Source organism: Onychostruthus taczanowskii, unplaced genomic scaffold (genome assembly GCF_017590055.1).
Source record: "Onychostruthus taczanowskii isolate IOZ18803 unplaced genomic scaffold, ASM1759005v1 scaffold24, whole genome shotgun sequence".
NCBI classification, from domain to species: domain Eukaryota; kingdom Metazoa; phylum Chordata; class Aves; order Passeriformes; family Passeridae; genus Onychostruthus; species Onychostruthus taczanowskii.
The window spans coordinates 6893867-6915582 of NW_024499684.1; the positions used below are offsets into that span (position 1 = coordinate 6893867).

A 21716-nucleotide genomic window follows, 5' to 3' on the forward strand; every position below is an offset into this window, starting at 1 on the left:
CCTTAAAAGTCCGTTAACAGAAGGGGTTCTTTGCTAAGACATCATATACAAGAATTATCTTCACTAGCAGTATATTCTGTGTCAGGTTAACCCCCTGTCCTGGGTTGACTATTGCTTATACCAAACTACAGATGGTTTCAGGAACGTTTCATCAATTGCAGATAAAACCATTGCGTACTACTGCAGGTTCTAAATGGGTTTTATTACTGGTCAGGTTAATATTAGATTAGCTTGCTTGTGCAACATATCACAGATACCCTACAGAGAGTTCTTAGCATGCTGCAAGAAATTCTCAGAGCAGAAGTGTCATAAATGATAAGCATGCTGGACTTGTGATGCCTTTGATATCCAAAGAACTGCAAAGTCATTGTAAAATTAAATATATTAAATTCAATGAGAATTACATTTAATTGGTAAGCATATCAAAGGTTCTGGGCCAATTATGTGTTTGTTCATGATTCACATGACATATTCCAGGTCTATGAAGCTTGTTTCCAGTATGACACATGAGCTATCATTAGCTAGCACTAATAGCATGCTATTGGTCTTTATAAAATGTAGTCCTTTTGTGCTGAGTGCTAGAACAAAATCGTTTATCAGCTAGGAAGGATGCATTGGAAAGCATGCAGTGCTTTTTATTTCTTGCAGAGTAAAAACCCACCAAAGCAAAGGTCAGGTCACTTTTTTGAAGACAGAGCCACTTTTTCTTCAAGGTTTCACCTACTGCCTGAAAAGAGTCATGATACTCGTATTAGTGCCTGCTGTTCATCCTCCACACACGTCACTGCAAAGCCCTGGGAGTGGCTGACACCAAATACAAAATCTGTCTCACCACTTTAAAGTGGCCATGCTACAGTGGAGAAAAGCAACCCAAAGGATACCTCTGTGCTATTTTTAATGAACAGACTTAGTTTATTGGCTGAGCAAAACAAGTGGTTTGATGCTACCTTTTTTTAAAGTCAGATCTTTAACTTTCCTAAAAGCAAAAAACACTTTCCTGTGTGTAAGTCAGGTTGACATCCTTGCCTGGTCAGCCTATGGCATGGGAAATATTTTTAAACTAGAAGTTGGTAGTAATTTCCTGATTGCCAAAGAGAAAGTCAATGCAGTGGAATAGCTTAAATTGTCAGATTCTGCAGGAGAGGTACACAGGGGAGCAATTCACTGGAAAATGCAGCTTTTCATTCTGTTGACTAGAAATTAATATTGTTGTTCTATGTAAGATAGGTAACCTTGAAAATTTTGGTGTCTCTTCCCTGCAGTGACTACTGTGTAGCCAGTTCTTGCCTATGAAGCCATTAGGCTGAAGAACTAGAGAGAAATAAAACCAGTTTTCCCGTGGTCAGGATGACCTTGTTATTGTTGTCAACTGCAGCTGAAGTGAAAATCTCCAGCACATTTATTACAATAAACCTTGAAGAATTATTATTTTTTTAAGGTGCTAGTTACTTAGCCTCTTTTGATATTGTGTTGTTTCTTAGCAAGCCAAAGTGCCTGGCACAGCAGTTATTGCTCAAACCCTGTAATTCTCTAACAGCTAATTTTAGACATGCCAGAACTTCAAAACAGTTTGTTGGTACTGGAGGTTTGCAAGGTCAGTTACTTTCTCATGTAAACCATAGTTTAACAATTTAGTAAATTAATTTCATCATTCCCTATTGGTTTGCAATATAGAAATGGAAACAATTGTGATGTAGAACATGACAACCCATGTGCAAATTATGACAAATGTGAATTGATGAAGGAAAAATGTATTAATTGTTTTAATGGAACATACTGCTCAAGGGAAACTGAAAAATGTGTCAGTGTTTCACTATTTGATACAATAAAAAAAAATGCAACATTTCCTTTAGGTAATATCTCCAAAGCAAAATAAGGAGTAGAGTTCAGAGTATTCCCCTGATACTGAATATTTATAACAGCATTGGGTTAAAAACTTAATAACAATTTCTCTGAGCTTTTCCTTTGGGATCAGATAATGGGTAGTAATAGACATTTCCATAGGAGTATGCTGATTTAGCAGGATTTTGTAAGGAAATACTTTTATTCTGCTGCAGTTTCTGAATAGTTCCAAATTCAATTTTGTACAAGTCACACTATTTAGATGTAGTACTTAGTAATGAGTATTTATTTAAATTACTATAAGAGTATATTAATGTAAATTTCGAGTGCAGCATAAAGTTGACTTTTTTAATAAGTGATGCATGTAGATTTGTAACTATGATTATCTATGAAAAACTTTAAGTACTTGGGACCAACAGATCACCTTCAGGTCCTGATGGGCAGATCAGAATGAAGACATGCTCACACTTGAAACATTACTATTTAGAGCAATACTCTGTAACTCTGCAATTATTTTCTTCATTACAGTGATTTGCAAATTTGTTCATGTGTATGAAAAGCCAACAGCCAGTGCTTTGTAAATGTTTAACATTTTGACAACAGTATTTAAACTATAATGATTAATTGCAGAAATTATTTGTTGTCATCTATGTAATAAAAGGATTTTATCCAAAACCATTTCATAATTATAAGATTGCTTTTGACAAATATTTGAGGTACTTGAGTCCTAAATTCACTTTTCAGGAATATTTATAGCATCTGTTCTTGTGAGAAAGTGAGCAGAAAGAAATGATCGGATTTTCTTTTTTTTTAACATGCATACATGAAGAAAGTATTCCTTCGTTACACAGACCTGTGTCTGTGTAATTTATTTTTTCAAGATCCTACCAAGCTGTTTCAGCTTTAATTGACACACTACAATGCATCCCTGTTCACAGAAATCATCTCAGCACGGGCATATTTAAATTTCAGCTTCTGTAAAATAGAAGTTTTAAGGCAGTTTTCCTTATAAAGAAATTTAATAGATAAATTTATCTATTAAAGTATCTTCAGGCAGTGCTGGTATGGCAGGATTACTGGTTTCATGGGCATGTCCCTTTCTAGCTGAGGAGAAAGAGAATAACATTTATAAATGTAATATAAATAATAAATAAATGCAATGTCAAAAAATATGGCCAGATGTCCTGACCTTTCCCACTGGGCTGTTGAATTGAAATGTTTGAAAACAAAATAAAAACAAAACCCACCAGTTCAGGACATCTTGAAGTACCAGTCTGCACTTTAAATACCTTTAGTAGTTTGAGAGGGCTTTTGTAAAGCAAACTTTATGAAAGATGCATTAGTGAGAACTTGAAGTTTGAGGAGGTGTTCTGGAGAAAGAGCAGGGAGTGCTGCTGAACGTGTTGGATCTGGGAGGCTTGGCTGCCCTCCAGATCCCCCAGCAGCTGATGTATTAGAGTACCAGCTAAGCAGCCTATTTCAAATGGCTTTATGCTCCACAAATCTTCTTGTTTTGTGCAACTAAAAAATAAAAGTGAAGGGAAAAACTTGGCTTTATTTTTTTAAATCATGCAGTGCTAAGGTTTTTACCTCTCAAAATGAGCACACAGAGCTATGCAATGGTACCATGGGAGTTCCAGTCTGCACAATACAACTGTGAGCTCTTGATTTACATAGGATCTGTTTATTACTTCAAATTTTTCTTTTCTCATGCTTTTATGTTCATGTTTTCTGCATATGTCTTTCTTCTCATCTATACTTTTCTACTTTTTCCTAATGATGTTTTGTCTTTCATTTCATATATAATTAAAAATAATGAGGAAACATATGGTATGGCAGTTTTATGGATGAATACAAGATTGATATTTAAACAGAAAATTCTGTTTCATCAAATCTCATGGTAGTTTTTTTATTATGAGCCTAATAAAGTCAAGTATGTATCTAAGATAAATGGGAACACAATTCCTTTGGACAATGCCTGGTTGACCATGGTGAGGAAAGCTGAACAAGCTCTCAGTCCTGGACTGGAAGCAGCATTGTCAGGGTTCAGATTAGGTTTCAGAATGTGTTCTACTATTTTGATATTGTATTTGCATCATTTGGGACCTCTTATCAAACTCTGATTGTCCAAATTCTTTTGACTCGTGACCTTCAGTAGCTCATTCTTACAAGATTATGATGAAATACAGACAGAGTTGGTTACAGACAAGAATCAGCTATAGGAAGGCTTGCCCAAGAAGTAATTTATAGTAAAGCAGCTAAATCCATATTGGCTGAGTTCACAGTGTTCTACTCCTCTTTCACCCCTTTCCCCATCTTTTCGTTCTTATGTTGACAGAATAACAGATTTCAGTGTTAATATGGGAAGACTTTACTGCATTCAAGAAAAATGGCAAATAAAGGAACAAAAGCTTATAAAAGGCAATCAGCATAAATTTTCACATTTACCCGCTCTGGGTTGTGTCTTATTCCCATTTAAATGTCGATAGGGTGGTTAAATTGAGTTCCAGTTTGAGAAGCATTTGCATTGAAATGGCACTGGAAGGTTTTCTGTTTATCGACTCAGTAACAGCTGCATCATGTGTGCTCCCTTGAGAAGCTGTCTCAGTCTGAAGCCTATGGATTCATTCCCAAAGCCAAGTGGGACAGCTTCCAAAGCACCTCTGGTGGAAGCTCTGCAAGACCCATTTTGCTCTCAAGAACTTGTGCAAAGTCACTTAACACAAATTATGACTGGAAATCAATAAACAATTCTGTCAAATCTAACTCATTCTCTATAAGCCAGTATGATTCCTGCATGCTAAGAGGAGGAGGAGGATGTGAAATGAGGTTTTTTTCCTCTCTTAAGTCAATGAGTTTTATTTGGGATATAACAGGGTGTGCACAGTTTGAGATAACGAGAAGATAACAACACTGTAATGTTGGAGCAATAATGATTTGACTGTAAATCCAGCTGGGAATATAGGGCAGGCTGGTAAGAAGAAGGAGGTCTGGGACAGAACTAACTACTTGGAGGTTGTTTAAGGTTCTGCTCCTTTTACGAAAGAGTTATATAATAAATCTCCTTCTGATAGGAGGCTTGGATGAGATGTTTTGCAGTCTTTTCTTTCTTTGCAATTGTCATCTTTAATAAGACCATTGTGAATAGGTAGAAACTATTTTTTAACACTTATTTGATTGACTTCTTAATAATTTGGAATTGCATTACCAAAGGGATGAGTGGCTTGACTGCACAATGGTATATGACTTCAAAAATCTTAGGGAATAGCTGCGGGGTTTCTTTCATCTCTGCTTAGTCTGTGTCAAGGAACTTTGTGAAATCACTGTGTTTAGCAACTGGCAATTTTAAATTTGTTTGGTAGTCTTCAGCAGAGAATTGATACTGAAGTATTTTCTCTCCCACAATTTGAGTTCCTTTTATGTTGACTTCAATATCATGATCCCCAGTCATAACATACACATAGCAACAGAATTACTTGCTATTATTTGCTATATTGCCATGATGATGCATGTGCTGATTATAAAAGATTCCTCTGGTCAGTTCCAGTGAAATTCCAGGAGATCAGGTCACTTTCAAAATAAACAATTGTGAATAAAGTGCTGCCTGTTGTTTAAATGTTTACTGCACACATGATGCGTAAATGATGGGTTTTCCTCCCTCATTTTCTCCCAGCACATGATGTATTGTTCTTTGAAGTGGGAGGGGTTCCTCACCTCCTGCTATACAATTTTTGTGCTTTTGTTTCATGAAACATTCAGAGAACTCAGACTAACTCTGTTTAGGAAAAGCAATGAAATGAACTCAGAAGTGGTGGTATTTTATGTGGAAAAATCAGCAGCTTATCAGTGAGCACGAATACAGGATAGTCTTTGTAGGAAATGCAGAATATAAAATATTGTTCCAAGTTAACTGGATCAGGCAAGCTTTTACAAGGCAGCTGTTTATTTTACACTTTATGTGCAAAAGACAACTGGAAATATAACTTGATTATGTCTGGATTATGATGCAAGTTATTTTTAAAAGAAAGTTATGCAGGTTCTGATGTTTAAATAGTATCATCTGTGCTCTGCCAGGCTGCAACATAGAAGAAATATGCATTTTTTCCAGTGTTTACAGACATTTTTGTTCTTGTTCCAGATATCATTATTAAATCCTGCACTTCACAGTTGTACACCTGTGTAGCCAGAAAAGGAATTAGGTCCCATTAGCCCCATATTTTTGTTAGTGTAGACTTCTTCTAGATTGGGCAGACATTAATCAGATATCTAGAGTGAGAAAAAGACAGGCAAGGGAATAAACACAATTTAAAAAATAAATCTCTGACAGAGCTAGAAAAAAGATCTGAATACATAATAATCTGATAATATCCTACAGATACAATTCTGTGAGAGTTTTAAGATAATTTTCAAGTCCTGAAACTGTGATTTTCTGCACAGAAAGGAACTGGTACTCCTCTAAATAATATAACAGAAACTTTTATCAAATCTGTTGTAGGGTCATAACAGTTGCCTGTTGTTTCCTCTTGTTTTACATTACCAGATTAAGAGTCCAAATTGCTTATTTTCATAGCCAAGGTTTTACTTTTATTTTGGAAGTCCTTAAGGAAGGTATTTTTAGCAAAGGAGGAGTTATGTTGAATGAGGGTGACTGTTCAGATGACCTGTTACAAAATTCTGCATGCTGTTTTGAAAAATGAGGTATGTATTTAAGTAAGTGAATTGGTATATGTCTCTTGCTAAGTACCTAATCTCAGAACCATTTAAAAATGGTATTAGTTCTTAAATTACTTATTTTGATTATTCTGGTTTAGTTTATGAAGGATGACAGCCTGGGCACTGAAGACAGTTTGCAATGCATTGTCACCACTATTAACTCTTATTGAAGATTAGGACGAAAATCTCAGGATTTGAGTTCTATAAATATTTGGTAAACATTACGTGATCAAAATTCATGTCCTCAGTTTCATGTTTTCATACAGATTCTTTCATGGTTTGTGTATAACCATACAAGATTTAATTCTGTTTGGGATTTTTGTTTTTCCCTGGCTCGCTTGTTAAACACCTTGCTCAAAGGCTACTAAAAACAATGAAAGCTTTTATAAACATGAAAAGCTAAAATATATTTAATCCAAACATAACAATATATGTGATTCTACCATGTAAAAGGATAGAAAGATGATGAAGCAGAGAATTAATGGAACAAAACAGTAACAAAGGGTAGCTGGGAGTTTGTGGCTGGGTTTGTTTTGAAGCAGATTGATGTTACTTTCTCATCATCTGTGATTAGACCTGTACATATTAAATAAGGAAAACACATTCTGGATGGCAGGTTTGAAAACAACAGATCAGGATAGTTTGTGATTGAAAAATATTTTTAAGACTTGTTTTCTTGACCTATATGAGTTCTTTCCAGCCATGGTTCTAAATCCTGCCAGGATGAATTTAGCTCTTCCTGTAATACAAACATTTGATTCCCACCACAATATAAATTCTTGATACCCTTGAATCTATTATGTAATTTTTTTTGCCACAACCTTAAAATTGGAATCCTTTCTACAGTGAATGGTGTCAAAGAAGAGCTCTTTTAGCACTTTGGACATAGAGGGTCTTTATGCTGTATCCTTGACCCAAAATTCATTCTGAGTCTCTTGTGCTGCATGTTCTTTGCAACAAAGGGTTCAGAATCTGAGTGTACTTACCTCCAGAATAGAACCCCATTTTTAACCTGTATAGTAGAGTATATTTACCCCTTTATTTTTTTTTTCCTAAAAAGAGTAAATTGTCACTTATCAGACAATGACAATAGCAGATAAGGAATTTGAATAACAGTGTGGCTGCAAAATACCTTCATGTCCCTGACCTAGACACGGCCCCTGCATGCACTTTCAGCTCCAGAATGATCTCATCTGATGTTCCAAAGTATGTTAATGCTGCAAATGCAGCATTAATAGCATCATATAAAAGCAGCATTAGCAGCATCATATAAACCTATTTAGAGAGGATTATGCTACTGTCCCTTCATTTACACAGTCTGGAAACCTTCAGGGAGAAAGTCTTAAAATTGAGGTATTATGATTGTGCTCTTAAAAGATGTTCCTAATTCTCTGACGTGTACTATTAGTGTGGAGAATGGGTTTTTCTACTCTAATATTGCAAATACATTGTAATTACAGACATGAAAATGAAAAAAAAAAGGTAGGTGCATTAGTAGATAATTACTTCTAAACCTAATCATAAGTTCAGCTGCCTTGGACAACTAAAGGTTGTTCTAAGCTAAGAATCATAGAATGATTTGAGTTGGAAGGGATCTTAAAGACCATCTATTTCCAATTCCCTGCCATGGACGGGGACACCTTCTACTAGATCAGGTTGCTCAGAGTCCCATCTGGCCTGCTTATCTATCTTTACTGTTTTAAGATATTTTTTTAGCATAATGGGCCACATCAGTTACATTTGTATAAATCTGCTCTTTTGCATATATTTGCAAGTATTCCATACTCTTTTTTGCTTTGGTGGATTTAATTTCATTTTCATATCAATGACAGTAATTAGCACCTGGCCTGTTCCACAAGGAGCTGAAAGCAACATCTCTATTTCTGATAGCCAGCACATCACTGATATCAGATATTCTCTGTACTGCTTGAATAGGCATTTACCCTCCCCTATAGAATTATTTTTACCCATTTTATTTATTTTTGCATACTTATATGGTAAAAAGTATCTATTAAAGAAAAAACAAGAAGATTATGTACTTATTCACTCGCTTTATACACACTTTTTAAATGTGGGCTGTAAGAGTGCATAATGTTTATAAAGTGCAGTATTTGTGGTCCACTGGTGCTTAGATTGGCAGGTTCCTCACTAGGGAAGTAAGTTCTCTGTTTTTGTTTCTGTAATTCAACAGTATCACAAAATTCAGTTGTTAGCTATCAGTTTGAGGATGTCTGCAGTGTAATTAAAAAGGTGGTGAGTCCACACTTTTTACAGCAGCTTAGTTTGGCTGGCAGTGTAGCAATTTTGTTTAATAAAAACTCTGTGGGTATCTACAACATGATATCCGTGACCAAGTAGTAAAAGCAGCTGGTAGCAGCAAATGGCTCTTATGGAGAAATTCTTAATTCTCAAAACATCTTAATTAAGACTTCATATGCAAAACAATTGCTAAATCATCAGTTATATTTCCAAGAAGCTTCCATTGCGATTACTTTCTTGGGATCTAAATGATGCTACTTGGATTTCAAAACTGGGTTCTGGCAGATACAAAACTCCACGGAGGTACAGTTGCTCCAGTTAATGGATTGTGCCTCTTCAGCAACTGGGATGTCAAATCTAGCACCAGCCTGTCCTGTGTAGTTAAAGCCAAACTGAATCTCCCCTACACCCCAGGGCACAGTAACCCAACGCTGTGGAGGTTAAATGGCCTGACAATAGCACGACAGCTATTGTCAGAAATATTCCTCCTCAGAGGTGCCATAGAAAAATAAATCTGTCTCAATTGTGCAGAGCAGTCCTGTACTCTACTGGTGTCTCCTTCCACAAGATCAGATTCATTTACCACAGGCGGTTCTCTAACATCAAAATCAATCTTGCACAAGTGAAAGAGCAGGGATGAGTTGACCATCTCCTGAATGTCTTGCAAACAGCCTCAATAAATGTGCTTTCATCAGAGAATTAGCAGGCTCATAGCTGAGGGAAAGGAGTGCAGCAGCTCACTCATGTCTCATTGTACCGAGGACCAGCCCAGGATGTGGCTGACAAAAGCCTGGAGAGGGGTCGGGTGTTTCTGTCACCCCAGGGTGGGTGAGGTGTTAGCCTGGGTGTAGAGGATAAATTGTGGAGCTTCAAACACACATATTTGTATGAAATATGTTTATATATATATTTGCTTTCTACTCACTAAGGAGAGCAACTGAGCCAGCACAGGGAAAGAAAGGTCGTTTTGCTGTTGTAGCGCTGCAGTAATTCACCATCCTGTCTCTTTTTGTATTTAGGAACAGAGAGTGGCCTTAGATAGCTTCTGTAATGACAGTGCCATGACTGACTGAAATCAGTCTATCAGCCAGTACTCTGGATCTTGTATTCACTGAAACACTCTGCTGCTTCATTTCGCTCTGAAAATCTTGTAAATAAGGAAGTTTTATCCAGCTTCACTTGTTCCCATTAAGCGTGAGACATTTCATATTAATGAAACTGCAGTGAAACGATATGAAAGATGGCATTGTCAACTCAGATCGTTAAAAATTACTTGAATAAATACAGAGGCATATGCTTAGACTGGCAAAGACTGGGAGGTTTTTTTTCAGCCCAGATAGCACAAGCATAATAGAGGAATAAAAGAAGCTGCTGCAGATGGTGATAGCAGTGAGAGGCCCAGTGACATGTGCTTCAACTCCAAGTTTGCTACAGGGGAGTTACTGAGGCAGGATAACACACCAGAGCTACTGCCAGAATCTCAGGCTCCAAGAAACATGCTTATTAGCTAATTAGAGTTGCATATTCATGAAGAGAGTGAATCGAATCCGTCCTTCCTATGCGTTCAGGAGCCGAAAAGTGAAGTAAGAAACGCGTGTCCGTCCCAAGAGGTCAGTGCCAGAGAGCAAAGATGAGGGAAGAAGGATTTCCAAGAGTGAGGCAACCTGTGGTACTGGCACTGAGCAGGCACTGCCTGGGCAGGGGGAGGAAGAATCACCTGTAAGTGTGTCAGCTGCCCGGTCGGATCGGAAAACACCGGTGCTTCCCTGGAAGGCAGGGAGGGCTCACCTGGGTCACAAGGTGGCCTCGTTTGAAACCCTGCCAAGCTGTGGTCGGTCTAAAAGCTGAACTAAGAGTGTCCACAGCAAGACCAGGATTTTTTTCCCCCCTCCTGTTCACACCTTAACATGAAGTGCCTGTGGAGTCACTGGCAACTGAAAAAGAATTCGAGCAGCCGGTTCCTGGTCAGTGAAGTGGAAAGGATAGCTTGGATCAGCTTTCACACACTCCTTTCTGAATTGCACTCTCCACTCACCAGCTACACTTGAGTTTTTACACACATTTTGCCTTATTTCATTAATAGAATAAGGTTTTTTGGTCAGTAACACTGCCGGTGGTTGAAGAGAGTTTGGCTACGGTAGACTGTGAACTTTTATCTCAGTACAGAAAAGACCATCTCCTATCAAATGTTACCATGTTATCCTGAAAGTGTTGGGGAAAAAACCCTCTCTTTTTCATGCTCCTGTTCCCTGAGTAGTAGAGGAATACCTCCTCATATATCTGTGAACTTTTATCTCAGTACACAAAAGACCATCTCCTATCAAATGTTATCATGTTATCCTGAAAGTGTTGGGAAAAAACCCTCTCTTTTTCATGCTCCTGTTCCCTGAGTAGTAGAGGAATACCTCCTCATATACCTGCTGAGGCTGATTCTGTTTTCTCCAAAGGGCTTTTTTTGTGTTGGTGTTTTTGTTAAATTCTGACCTTTTATTTCCCTATTGTCTGTGACCATATTTTTTAACTGTGCATTATTTCTATATACAGGCTTTAAATATTTTTTGCTCTCTATGTAAATATCCTTACATTACCAAAGGCTGTGAGTTTCTAGAAACTCACTTAAAGATCTGCTTGCAAATATATAAATATGCATGTTCCACACACAAAGATAGCTAGAAATCAATTGCTAATTAAAACAAGGCAGTCTTCTGTGCAAATGTGAGCTCTGTAAGAGTAAATGCAGACAACAGACACAGACAATGAATGCATCAAGTGCTTGCATTTGAGTAAATTTGAAATTTCAGTCTGAATTTTGCTGGTTTATTTATGAACCCAAAGCTCTGTGCACAATTGGTTTTCTGTGCACAGGAAGAGGATCAAGAACAAAGATGGTCTTTTGTTTGTCTTGTAGCTGCCTAATTTAGAGCTCCTATTACTGAGCATGGCTTGTTTAGACTATATCAAGTTAGCCCTTTAACTCTAATGAGGGGTATTACAGATATCACCAGATCAGCAAATTACAGATGACATTTTAAATTGTTACAAATACTGTGGGAGCCACAAGAAGGAGGACTTTCTTCCCAAGGTTTTATTTTTTTGTACCATTGAAAAAGGTGCTTTAAATTTCTGGGCTGTGTGACAGCATGTGATACAGTAATTCTTAGTTATTCCTACCTTATATAATACAAATTATATATATATATATTTATATATATATATATATATTTATATATATATATATCTCCTTGCTTTCTTCTGTGTCTTGGGAAAAAAAAAAAAAAAGCCATTAATTTTAGAGGAGAATTACCAACTTCAGTTTGTTCTTTCTCACATAAAAATAAATGTAGTGATTGTTCTGTGGAAAATATGTCTCTGGCCAGATGCTGTGTTTCCAGTTCAAGATTTTGTAGGCAGTCTTGCCAGCATAAGGACTGGAGACTTTTGATTGGTGTTAAAAGCGTGGCTATATATATATATATATATATATATATATATATATATATATATAATTTGTATTATTCTGCTCTTTGTCTCTCTGACCTTTCAGCCTGGAGAAAACCAAGCTCAGGTGGAGACATTGATTTGCTCCCTGCACCTTCCTCATGAGATACATCCCCAAAAACCATTCTGCTGTTCACATCAAGGTGTCAGCACTCCACTTCTCCACTGGGAGTAGATGGTGCTGAATACTCCCACAGGCAGGGATTTCAGCAGCCTGGAGAGAGGATCTCAGCTGATCTGGAGGGGAATGTTTTATTTTGGGAAGCTGCTACCTTTTCTTCTCCTGGGTTCACACTTCAGGACAGGTGTGATGTGCTGAGAGCATTTCATGAATTTTCAGTTTGAATCTCCCTTCAGTGTCCTTAGGATTCTCTGCTGGATGTCCTCTTTTTTGTTTTGCTGCACTTTTCTGGTTTTTGTAGTGCAGCCCAAAGGCAGCAGAGCCCCTGCTATCACAGGAGTGTTCTGTTGAAAGTAGTAGTTGAACTCCAGATAATCACTTGCTGTCTGCTTCAAGTATGATTTCTATAAATCCTCCTAGGAGGTAATCTATAAAATAGCAATGAAGGCTGGTTTTCAATCCTTAATTTTACTTTGCAATAAATCTATCAACACTTGAAATTTATCCTCTGAGAACTACACGTTCAGTGAGTCAGAAATGCTGTTACAGAACTAAAATGAGATATTTCTGGTTAACTTTGTGACTACCAGGGTGTTTGCCCTGATGTGTATTGCCCCTATTCTGTTTCTTATAGAGAATATCATACCTAGAAACAATAAGTACTCTTTGTACAGGGGGATGGGAAATATTCTCTGTTGAAACTGCTGAGTTGGAGTTACACTGTGGGCCAATAAATCTCAGCTGTGGCCTCTCAGGGACACATATCCTGTTGCAGAAGCTATTGTACTGTGTTGACATTTCTCCTACCGTGTTTATATATTGATTTAATATCATTATTGAGAAAAATATACGAGAGTGGCCTGGAATAATGATCACCTTACAAGATGTTCTGAATAAAGCAGTGTTGAAACATGGATTTATCAGGAGAACTGCTGGAACCTCTGCTTATTTGGCACCAGCACCAGTGTAAATGCTATGACAATATCCTTGTAAATGTTCCTATCCAGACTGCATCTGCCTGTTCTGGCTTGTGAGTCTTTGGTTCATTGTCTGACTGGAAAAATCACAATCAAAAAATTGTTTCTTTGACCCAGAGCTAAAGTGACTATCGATGCAATGCAAAATTATGGAAGTAGTTAGCTTTGAATCAAATGGGATGTTTTACTAAGTCAAGTTATCCTGTTACAGAGGTGACAGAAAAATATATATCTCAGAAAGAAATCAATAACTGAACATTTGGAACTGATATCTCAAAATATTTTCCACAGAAGACTGTCACCAAAAGCTGGACATGTTATAAACCTAATATGTGCTATATTTTTCCTGAAAAATCTCTGTTCATCAAATGTTTATTAAAATTGTAGGTATGCTGAACAAGCCCTCTCAGTGAAAAGAAATATGGACATTTAAAACAAACATATATATTCAACCAAAAGGATTATCTTGGTTTATTGGCTTTTTTTTTTTTTTACCAATGCTACTTCAGCATTTGCTGCATTAGATGCATCTTTCTTCCTCTGCTGGCTTGCTGCTTCTATGGATGAATTCCAAACAAAAAAACTTGTATCTCCTTTCTCAGTTGCTCATTTTGTAAAAACGACCTAATGTTGGCAGCAAGTGGAATAAAACCATCAGGACTAGATGGATGTAAAGGAATTTCTGAATTTTATGGCAACGTTCAGAGCTCAACAGGAAATCTTTGCAATGCAGTTGTCATCTCTACAGTAGAACAGAACAACTTTTTAGAGCTTGATGTTTTTCTCCCTGGGGTCCTGATGGGGGATGGATGTGAGGAAACACATCTACAAAGGACTATTAACATCTTGAAAGTTGTTCAGAATTGTGAAGGTCAGAGCCAATACAGCAACATGCTGCCTAAGAGGACTCCAGTGTGAAAGACAAATTGAAAGGAATCAGGGAATGTGGCACAAAGAGTAATGAATAAGCACAGCTGTCCCTCACCACTTTAAAGAGAAAATATTTTTCCACAGCATTTTATTTTTTAAACTAATTTCAGCTATTAATGTGAAATCAAAGATTAGACTGTCCTTTTTGAAATAACTGTGTCTGTAGTCTTCTACTTCTTTCACGTATAAAATGATGGAAATAGGAGTGAAGAGCCACAAGCATCATAGAGATGCTCTGTCTCATCTAGGATGCTGGGAAATTATGATGTAAAACAAACTATAGAAAAATAATAGCATTTTTGCTCAGAAAAATCCAGAACAGTATCTGTTACTCTTTAGCATTCAGTTATCAACTAGCAATTATCAAAATGGCTAGAAGCCAGTTTAAAATATTACATTCTCCTATTGTGAGGTTTTATAGTGCTGCCTATCTACAGCTGGTACTGCTGTTTTACAAGCCCCTGAGAAAATGAATATGATGTTTTTTGGAAGTATTTCCTAAGCCTGAGTAATGCAATTACAAACCCAGAAATATACCCTGGATTGTAGTTGTAGTTACATGTGACTCTCATATAAAGATAGAAGCTTGTCTAAGATATAACAGCCTATTTTGATGTGTGTAAGGACAAAATCTCATACATTTAAACCCTAAATATAACTCCCTGTCTGTAGTTAGGGGTGGGACCCAGGCCAGCCTTGTTATCTGCCCTCAGAGCATTAACCTGCAGGCATTTAGGCAGGGCTTGTGGTTTGACACTGTAAGAAGTTAAATGCTCCCAATCCCATTGCCTCCTCCAGCTATAAGGGGGGCTCAGTAAATCCCCTAAGCAGGAATTACATTTAGCAAAATAAGTCCTCCTTCTCTTGTTTTAATCGCTTGAGTTGCTGAATTAGTGGGAGCATTCAGAATCCATTAAAAATAAACATCGAAAAGCAGCCTGAAGTTTGTATTCCGTCAGCACAAACCCATTTGTGACTGAAATTTCCAACTTTAGGCTTTGCTTGGTTCCCAGTGGCAAATGAAGCTCATAATTGTATTGTGAATGATGGGGAAATATGGTAATGAAACATCTGGAATATTTAGGACTGGCAGAGCCTGGAGGTAGCACCAGTCAGAGTGCACAGCTGCAGCAAGCCAGAGCTGCTGGGTGGTAAATTCTCCTTATCAGTTCTTTGTACAGGTTTAAAAAAAAAAACAAACAACACTTGTTGATGAAGTTCACAATCCTATTATCAGTTTCACCACATCTCCCTGTTCCAAATACCATCGGGGTTGTGTGTACTTACAGAGAAGCACTTGTCTCCTGGTTTCAGGAGAACAGAGACAGCTGTGAAAAGTGCCAACGTCAGAGAGAGGAAGAGAGAACAGAGATAATGGAAAATGTCAGAAGTGAAGAGAAGGAGAAGATTGATGAGATCATCAGCCCTCATGAAGTATGTCATGTCAAAGGTGGTTGACATGATGAAGTGAGATAACAAGCACACACCACACACTGAAAGTTCTCTGCTTCTATACTCGCATATCTGCAGCACAATTTTACTACTTTTTAAAGCATTTTTCATAGAATGGCTGGAAGGGACCTTAAGGATTATCTGATTCCAACCCTTCTGCCATGAGCCAGCGTGCCACCCACCAGCTCAGGTTAGCCAGGGTCCCATCCAGTCTGGCCTTCAACACCTGCAAGGATGGGGCATCCACAGCTCCTCTGGGCAGCCACTGTCTCACCACCCTCTGAGCACAGAATTTCCAGCACGCCCAAGTCCTTCCCTGCAGGGCTGTTCTCAATGTTTAAAGGCTCAGAGGGAAAAAAAACCACTTTTCCCATGTATTTAGTCAGTCTAAACTTTCCAAAGAGTCTGCCACAGGACTTGCAGCATAGAGAGTTTGAAAGGCATTGGGAGCAATCAAGAACCTACAACAAGGAAAGGTCAGTAAATGTAGCTGTGTTATAAGGAATTCTTCATGGCAGTGCACTTTTACTTTTATTTACAGTTACAGGTAATGATTAAAACCTGTGGATTTCAGAACTCAGGTTAGGGCAGTCTCACAGCAGCTGTGAAATTGGAATTCCAGCACAGCACGTTGCTCTGACTCAGCACCTCACGCTTGCAGCTTGGCCTTTGTACTTACTTTGAGGGAAGGTGAAATAGAGCTGGACTTGTTCTGTGTGTAGTTGCATCTACCTCCCTTTCCCCGGTGTGATCTCTTTGGTAAGAATGTATTTTTAATAAGCAATAATCCTATTAAAGTGGACAGGTAATTGACATATGCTTGGGCAATTTTTATTTTGTCTCCTAGTCCATGTGTTGTCTTTTTTAGTCTTTCTTACGTTATTTTCAATTGTATTTTTGGTATTTTCAGGGAGGTAAATCTCCTCTGCTTGGCAGTCTTATGAGACATACTCAGGTATATGGAGTTTTGTCTATCAGGACTCTGTCACGAGGGAGGAGGGATGGTGTTTGTTCCCAACCATCCAAGAATTACAATGGCTAAAGGTACCTTTGCAAGTTCTTTACCTATCAGTTCATTCCCAATAGAAGCTTTGCTGTGATTTCCTAAAGCTCAAAAACATCTTGTGTCCAGTCTTTGGCAGTTTCTGGACTACAAATTAACCTGAACTTCCACTTTGAGAAAGTTCAGATTGGCAGTATACAGTGAAAACTGATTGTCCTAAACTACATAGCACAAATATGGCCTGCAGTAATCCTACAGCTCTGCATCTCCATGCACTGCACGTGGTAAGAAAATATTGTCTCCAGCTGCTGCCTGCAAAAGACTTTCTATTCTGAGGAACAACATTTCTCTGTAGGGATACATTATTTGAATTTATATATATAGCCTGTCAGAAGTCATAATCTAGAGAATTAAGCTTTTAAACATTTGTGAACTACCTTGTATAATGAACTTCTTATCCTGCTTAAATTATTGAAAAGACTCGGTGAAGTGAGACACTTAATTTTTGTAGAGTGAAATCTTTTTAAAAGACCAGTTAGGGAGAAAATTCAGCATCTGCAGAAACACAAATATCAGTTTCAAAGCTTTTAACTATTGCATGACCGTATTTCAACAACATGAACACATTTGCAATAAATCACATTATCCATCATGCTTTCCTAAATGTACACAAGGATGTAAATAGGTATGAAAACTTCAACTGGAAAGTTCCATTATTTGCAAAATTTTGCAGGATTCATGCTGCCATGCCATTTTACCCACTGCACTTGTAACAAATAGAGACAAGTTGCACAGGGCAACCTCTCTTGAGACTAAAGGTCTACCACGTAATCAAAGATAGCAGTAAAAATTCCAATAAAAACTGGAATTGAATTATTAACCTCTAGAGTTTTAAATAAGCTTTAAAAGTAGTCTGTGGAGGTTTAGTCTCTGCAATCCTCCCTTACAGTAGATTTCCAGCTCCCAGCGTGCAGTCTGGCAGCAGTAAGTGCTCTATGGCTGGGAGCAGCTGTTCATGATGGTATCCAGCAGCTGAAAAAAACCCCACTGAGAATGCCAAAAAACAAAGTTTTAAAATCTACTCTAGAAACATCTCTTCACCCCCATTCCCCTAAAGGACAATTTATTCTCAAAAATTAAAGTTAATTTTGGATAAAAAAAACCATACATCAAAATGTAGAGAGTTTTCTGCTTGTTTTGGGGTTGGTTTCCCTATCTCCTCTCTCTTTTTTCTCCTATTTATATCTTTGCACCTTCTGAAACTAATCAGATGCTTTGGCACACCAGATTGTGTGACTCCTCAGCCTCACATATGTTATAAATTCAGGATCCTCTTTCTGAAAGGCTGGGGTGTGATGGGATGTCTCCTGTGAGTCTGCCACACCTGGAAGGCCAGGTGCATCCTTCCTCCTAATTCTGTCTTGGCAATTTTTCAATATTACTTTCTTGGAGCTGGTTGCTCTCAGGTATCAGATATATCTATGTCAGGAAAATGAACTCGTGCTTTTGTTGCAGTGTCTTTTAGACCAGTTTGGAGCACTTGTGATTCCATATCTTCCTCTTGGAAAACGTAGGTGGACTTTGACATTCTTACAGAAGCCAGAGCTGTTGGTGGATGGGTTGAAGTCAGAGTTTCTCGTAGGTGTAAGCAGCCCCTGTGTCCATGAGTGACACTGAAAGACAACTCTGTGCTGTCCCCAGGCCACCCTGTCCCTGCCACCACTGCCCAGTGTGGATTCTGGGAATGGCTGCAGCCTTGTCTTCTCCATCCCTTTTCTGGGAGGCGAGTTGGGAAAACTCCAGCTACAAGTGCAAGCAAGAGGAGCACAAATAATCTGTTTCTTTTTACTGTCCTCTGCTCTAAACCCATTTTCTGTAACTCTTACCTCCCTGATAATGCTGTGATCAGGCATTGTGGTCAGTGGCTGGAACTGAGTCTTTGGCAGAGTTATTCATAAGACTATTTAGGAGCTTTCTTCAAAGGAGTTACTAAATCTGCCTTGCCATGGGGAACACTTTGGTGCCGAGATGCATGTAAAGAGTTTCATCTTTTTTCAAGTGTTGCATTTGGTGTGGATCCACAGAAAACACAGCTGAAGAGGTGGCCCAGAGAGCTCTGGCAGGGTGCAGCTTTCCACTGGGCTCCCTCTGGGAGTGTTTGTAACCAATATTGCTGCTGGTATGCAGCTGTGGTTTGTGGGCACAAAAACTTCCTGTGCTTAACTCAAGTGCTGTGCTCTGATCCTAATCTCACTTTTGAGTCTGGGTTAACTCATTTGCAATAGAAGTAATAGATGATCTTTACCAGATCTGTACCTGACTATACCTGGCACTGGATCTTTGCATTTTGCTTATTGATTTCATAGCATTTAATGAAAAATGTGTCAGGGTATGTTCTAAGCTATTGCAAAATTGTTGCAGTAAATGATGGATCTGTGGATTTTTAAAAATCATCTTGTCCATTTCTTTTTATTTGGAATTGGCTGTATTTCTGTCATAAAAATAATTTTTAAATGGTATTTTTTAATAGAGTACTAAGGAAATCTGCAGGCAGCACTAGAAAGCCCGTTGATCTCTTGTCAGTGGGTCCCACAATACTGGCTGATTATAATTTTCTTTTTATGTCAGAGAATGTATTTCAGTGGAAGCACTCCAAACTTAAACTAACTTGAGAGTTTTAATTAAATGTCATTTGCATTTGGCTGCTGCTGTCTGTGTGGGGAAGAGTGGGATGACACAGCTTCTTGGTTCCTTTAGCTGTGCTGTGGTGTTGCTGAATGAAGCTTCCTCTTTGCCTACTCTAGGATGGAAGACAAAGCAAAATACTTGTTCTTTTATTGTGACTGTTCATTCCTGCTGTCAGTGGGATAAGTGGGACTTGCACCACGTGAGAGGCAGGAAATAATTCATATTTAGGAAGAATATTGTTAATACTTATCCCAGGAGCCTGAATGCATTTCCCAGATAAAGCCTTTGATTATATCAGTCACCAGATATCAAAAATACAAAAGTTGTCAATGCTTCTTTGCACTTTTTATAAGTTCAGTTAATTTCTATGTCCTGTAAGGGATACTATCATATGTGACTCTCTAAAAGATTATCTCCTGAAGATTTATAGATGCTTTGTATGACATAAATAAAAAATACCTACTTTGGTGGGGCTAGGGGATTTGCAGCAGGTGATTTGCAGAGGCCTTTCCAAAGGAAATTATTCTATTAATTGATTCCGTTATCCTGAATTTAATCTTTGTTTCCTTTTAAGTGAAGAACTTTTATATTTCAATAGTGGGTGCAAGGTGAGGGAGCACAGGAACCCGTGGTGTGAGTCATGCAGTACCTGGGTGAGAACCCAGGGGCTGTGTTTACCAAGCTGCCCGAGGTTCCTGCTCCGCAGATGCCATCTGGCAAATTGCTCTCTTACAAATAGTGGGAGTATTTAATCTCCAGTCTGTCATGTGAAATATAGGCTGCCTGATAATCCTGAGGACACTTGCTGCAGCACACCGGGTCCTGACTCAGGGAAAAGCAGCTGTGAAGGAATGTGAATGAGCTGGGAATTTGAAAACACTGGAACTGATAGAGTAATTGCTGGTCTGATGTGGAACTCCATCCCTGCTGCTGAACTCCAGTGCAAACCAGAGCCTGCTCAGCACAGGGAGGTGCAGACCCAGCAGGATGTCAGGGTTTCTCCTCTTCTTGCTCACCCTCCTGCTCTGACCAGGGCCCTTTTGGTCCAGGGCAGGAAGAGGAATCCCAGGAACAGCCCTCCAGGAATGCTCTGATTGCAGATGGCAGCAGCACCGCTGGATCAGCTCCTCTTCCCTCTCTGTCACTTTGATTAATTTTTGTAAGGATGTTCTGCAGCCTCAAAGCTGATGATTTAAGATTAGCCTGGGTCAAAGAAACAGAAGTCTCTGGTACAGTTCAAGACTGATGGATAGGAGCAGCCCTCTGGTGCAGAGAGCACAGTGGCTCATTTGGGCATTTCCAGAGGAAAGAAATGTTACATTCTGTGTTTGTTACACAAGGCAATGATCTTCAAAATTATAAACTGTTTGTTTCAGTGTGAAGAGAAAATTACTCTGTTTAATAGTTGCTCTCCTCTGATATTCTCATTAAAAGAGGGATATCACCCTCTAAAGGGTAAAAAATGTCAGAATAATGAGGAATGTGCTGAACAGACAATGAGAGCTTTTTGCTGGCAAGGTGCTAACTGGTGAAAACATAAATGCCTGACCTTTAGATTTCTGTTGGGAGTTTTGAAAAGTGTCTTTGTTTTGAAAAGTGAAATTGTTACATGGTTTTTGATGGAATTGATGAACTGTAATGGCTGTAGAGGCAAAATCATGACATCTGTGAAACAAAGGTAAAAATTAGACTGCAGAAGAAATAAATTTGGTTTCTATGTTTTGTCAGAAGACTATAAACAAGAAATAATCATAAATGGTATTGGTCCCTCTCCAATAATTTAATTTTACTGATCTTTCAAAAGCTATATTAAAGGTTTGGTTGTTATCCACCCATCAGAAACATTTAAAAGTGCAGGTAAACTCTGAATTCTTCCTCTAAAATAATTGAACCCTACAGAACTGCTAACTATGTTCAGGAGGATGATTCTGCTGGAGATTATTGTCTCCTAGGAGATAATGATCATCTTCATTTTCACGCTTCTAGAAAATTCTCAGTACCTTACAGAGTCACTGAACTAAAAAATTAATTTCTCTTGCTTGTATGAGAGCAATAATGTCTCCAGAGCCACTGTTTCAAAGTACTCATTTGAGTACTGATGTTTACATCAATTTAATTTTTTTCACAGGTAAAACTCGAACAAGAAAAATGGCCACAGGCTTCCAGTTCTTGGTTTTCATCTCTTCTTGTGTTGTAGTTGATTTAGACCATAAATTCTTCATGTTGGTGCACA

The 21716-nt window shown here is 38.2% G+C and overlaps 1 protein-coding gene across 4 annotated transcripts in view; it reads right to left on the minus strand.

Annotated features, from left to right (window-relative positions):
- The window catches only part of PEX5L (peroxisomal biogenesis factor 5 like), a 100378-nt gene that overhangs the window by 36004 nt on the left and 42658 nt on the right, over positions 1-21716 (minus strand). For all 4 annotated transcript variants that reach the window (XM_041405939.1, XM_041405937.1, XM_041405938.1 and 1 more), the window contains exon 2: positions 662-727. In XM_041405939.1, coding sequence (XP_041261873.1) covers positions 662-727 — 66 coding nt within the window. The remainder of the gene's footprint in view (positions 1-661; positions 728-21716) is intronic.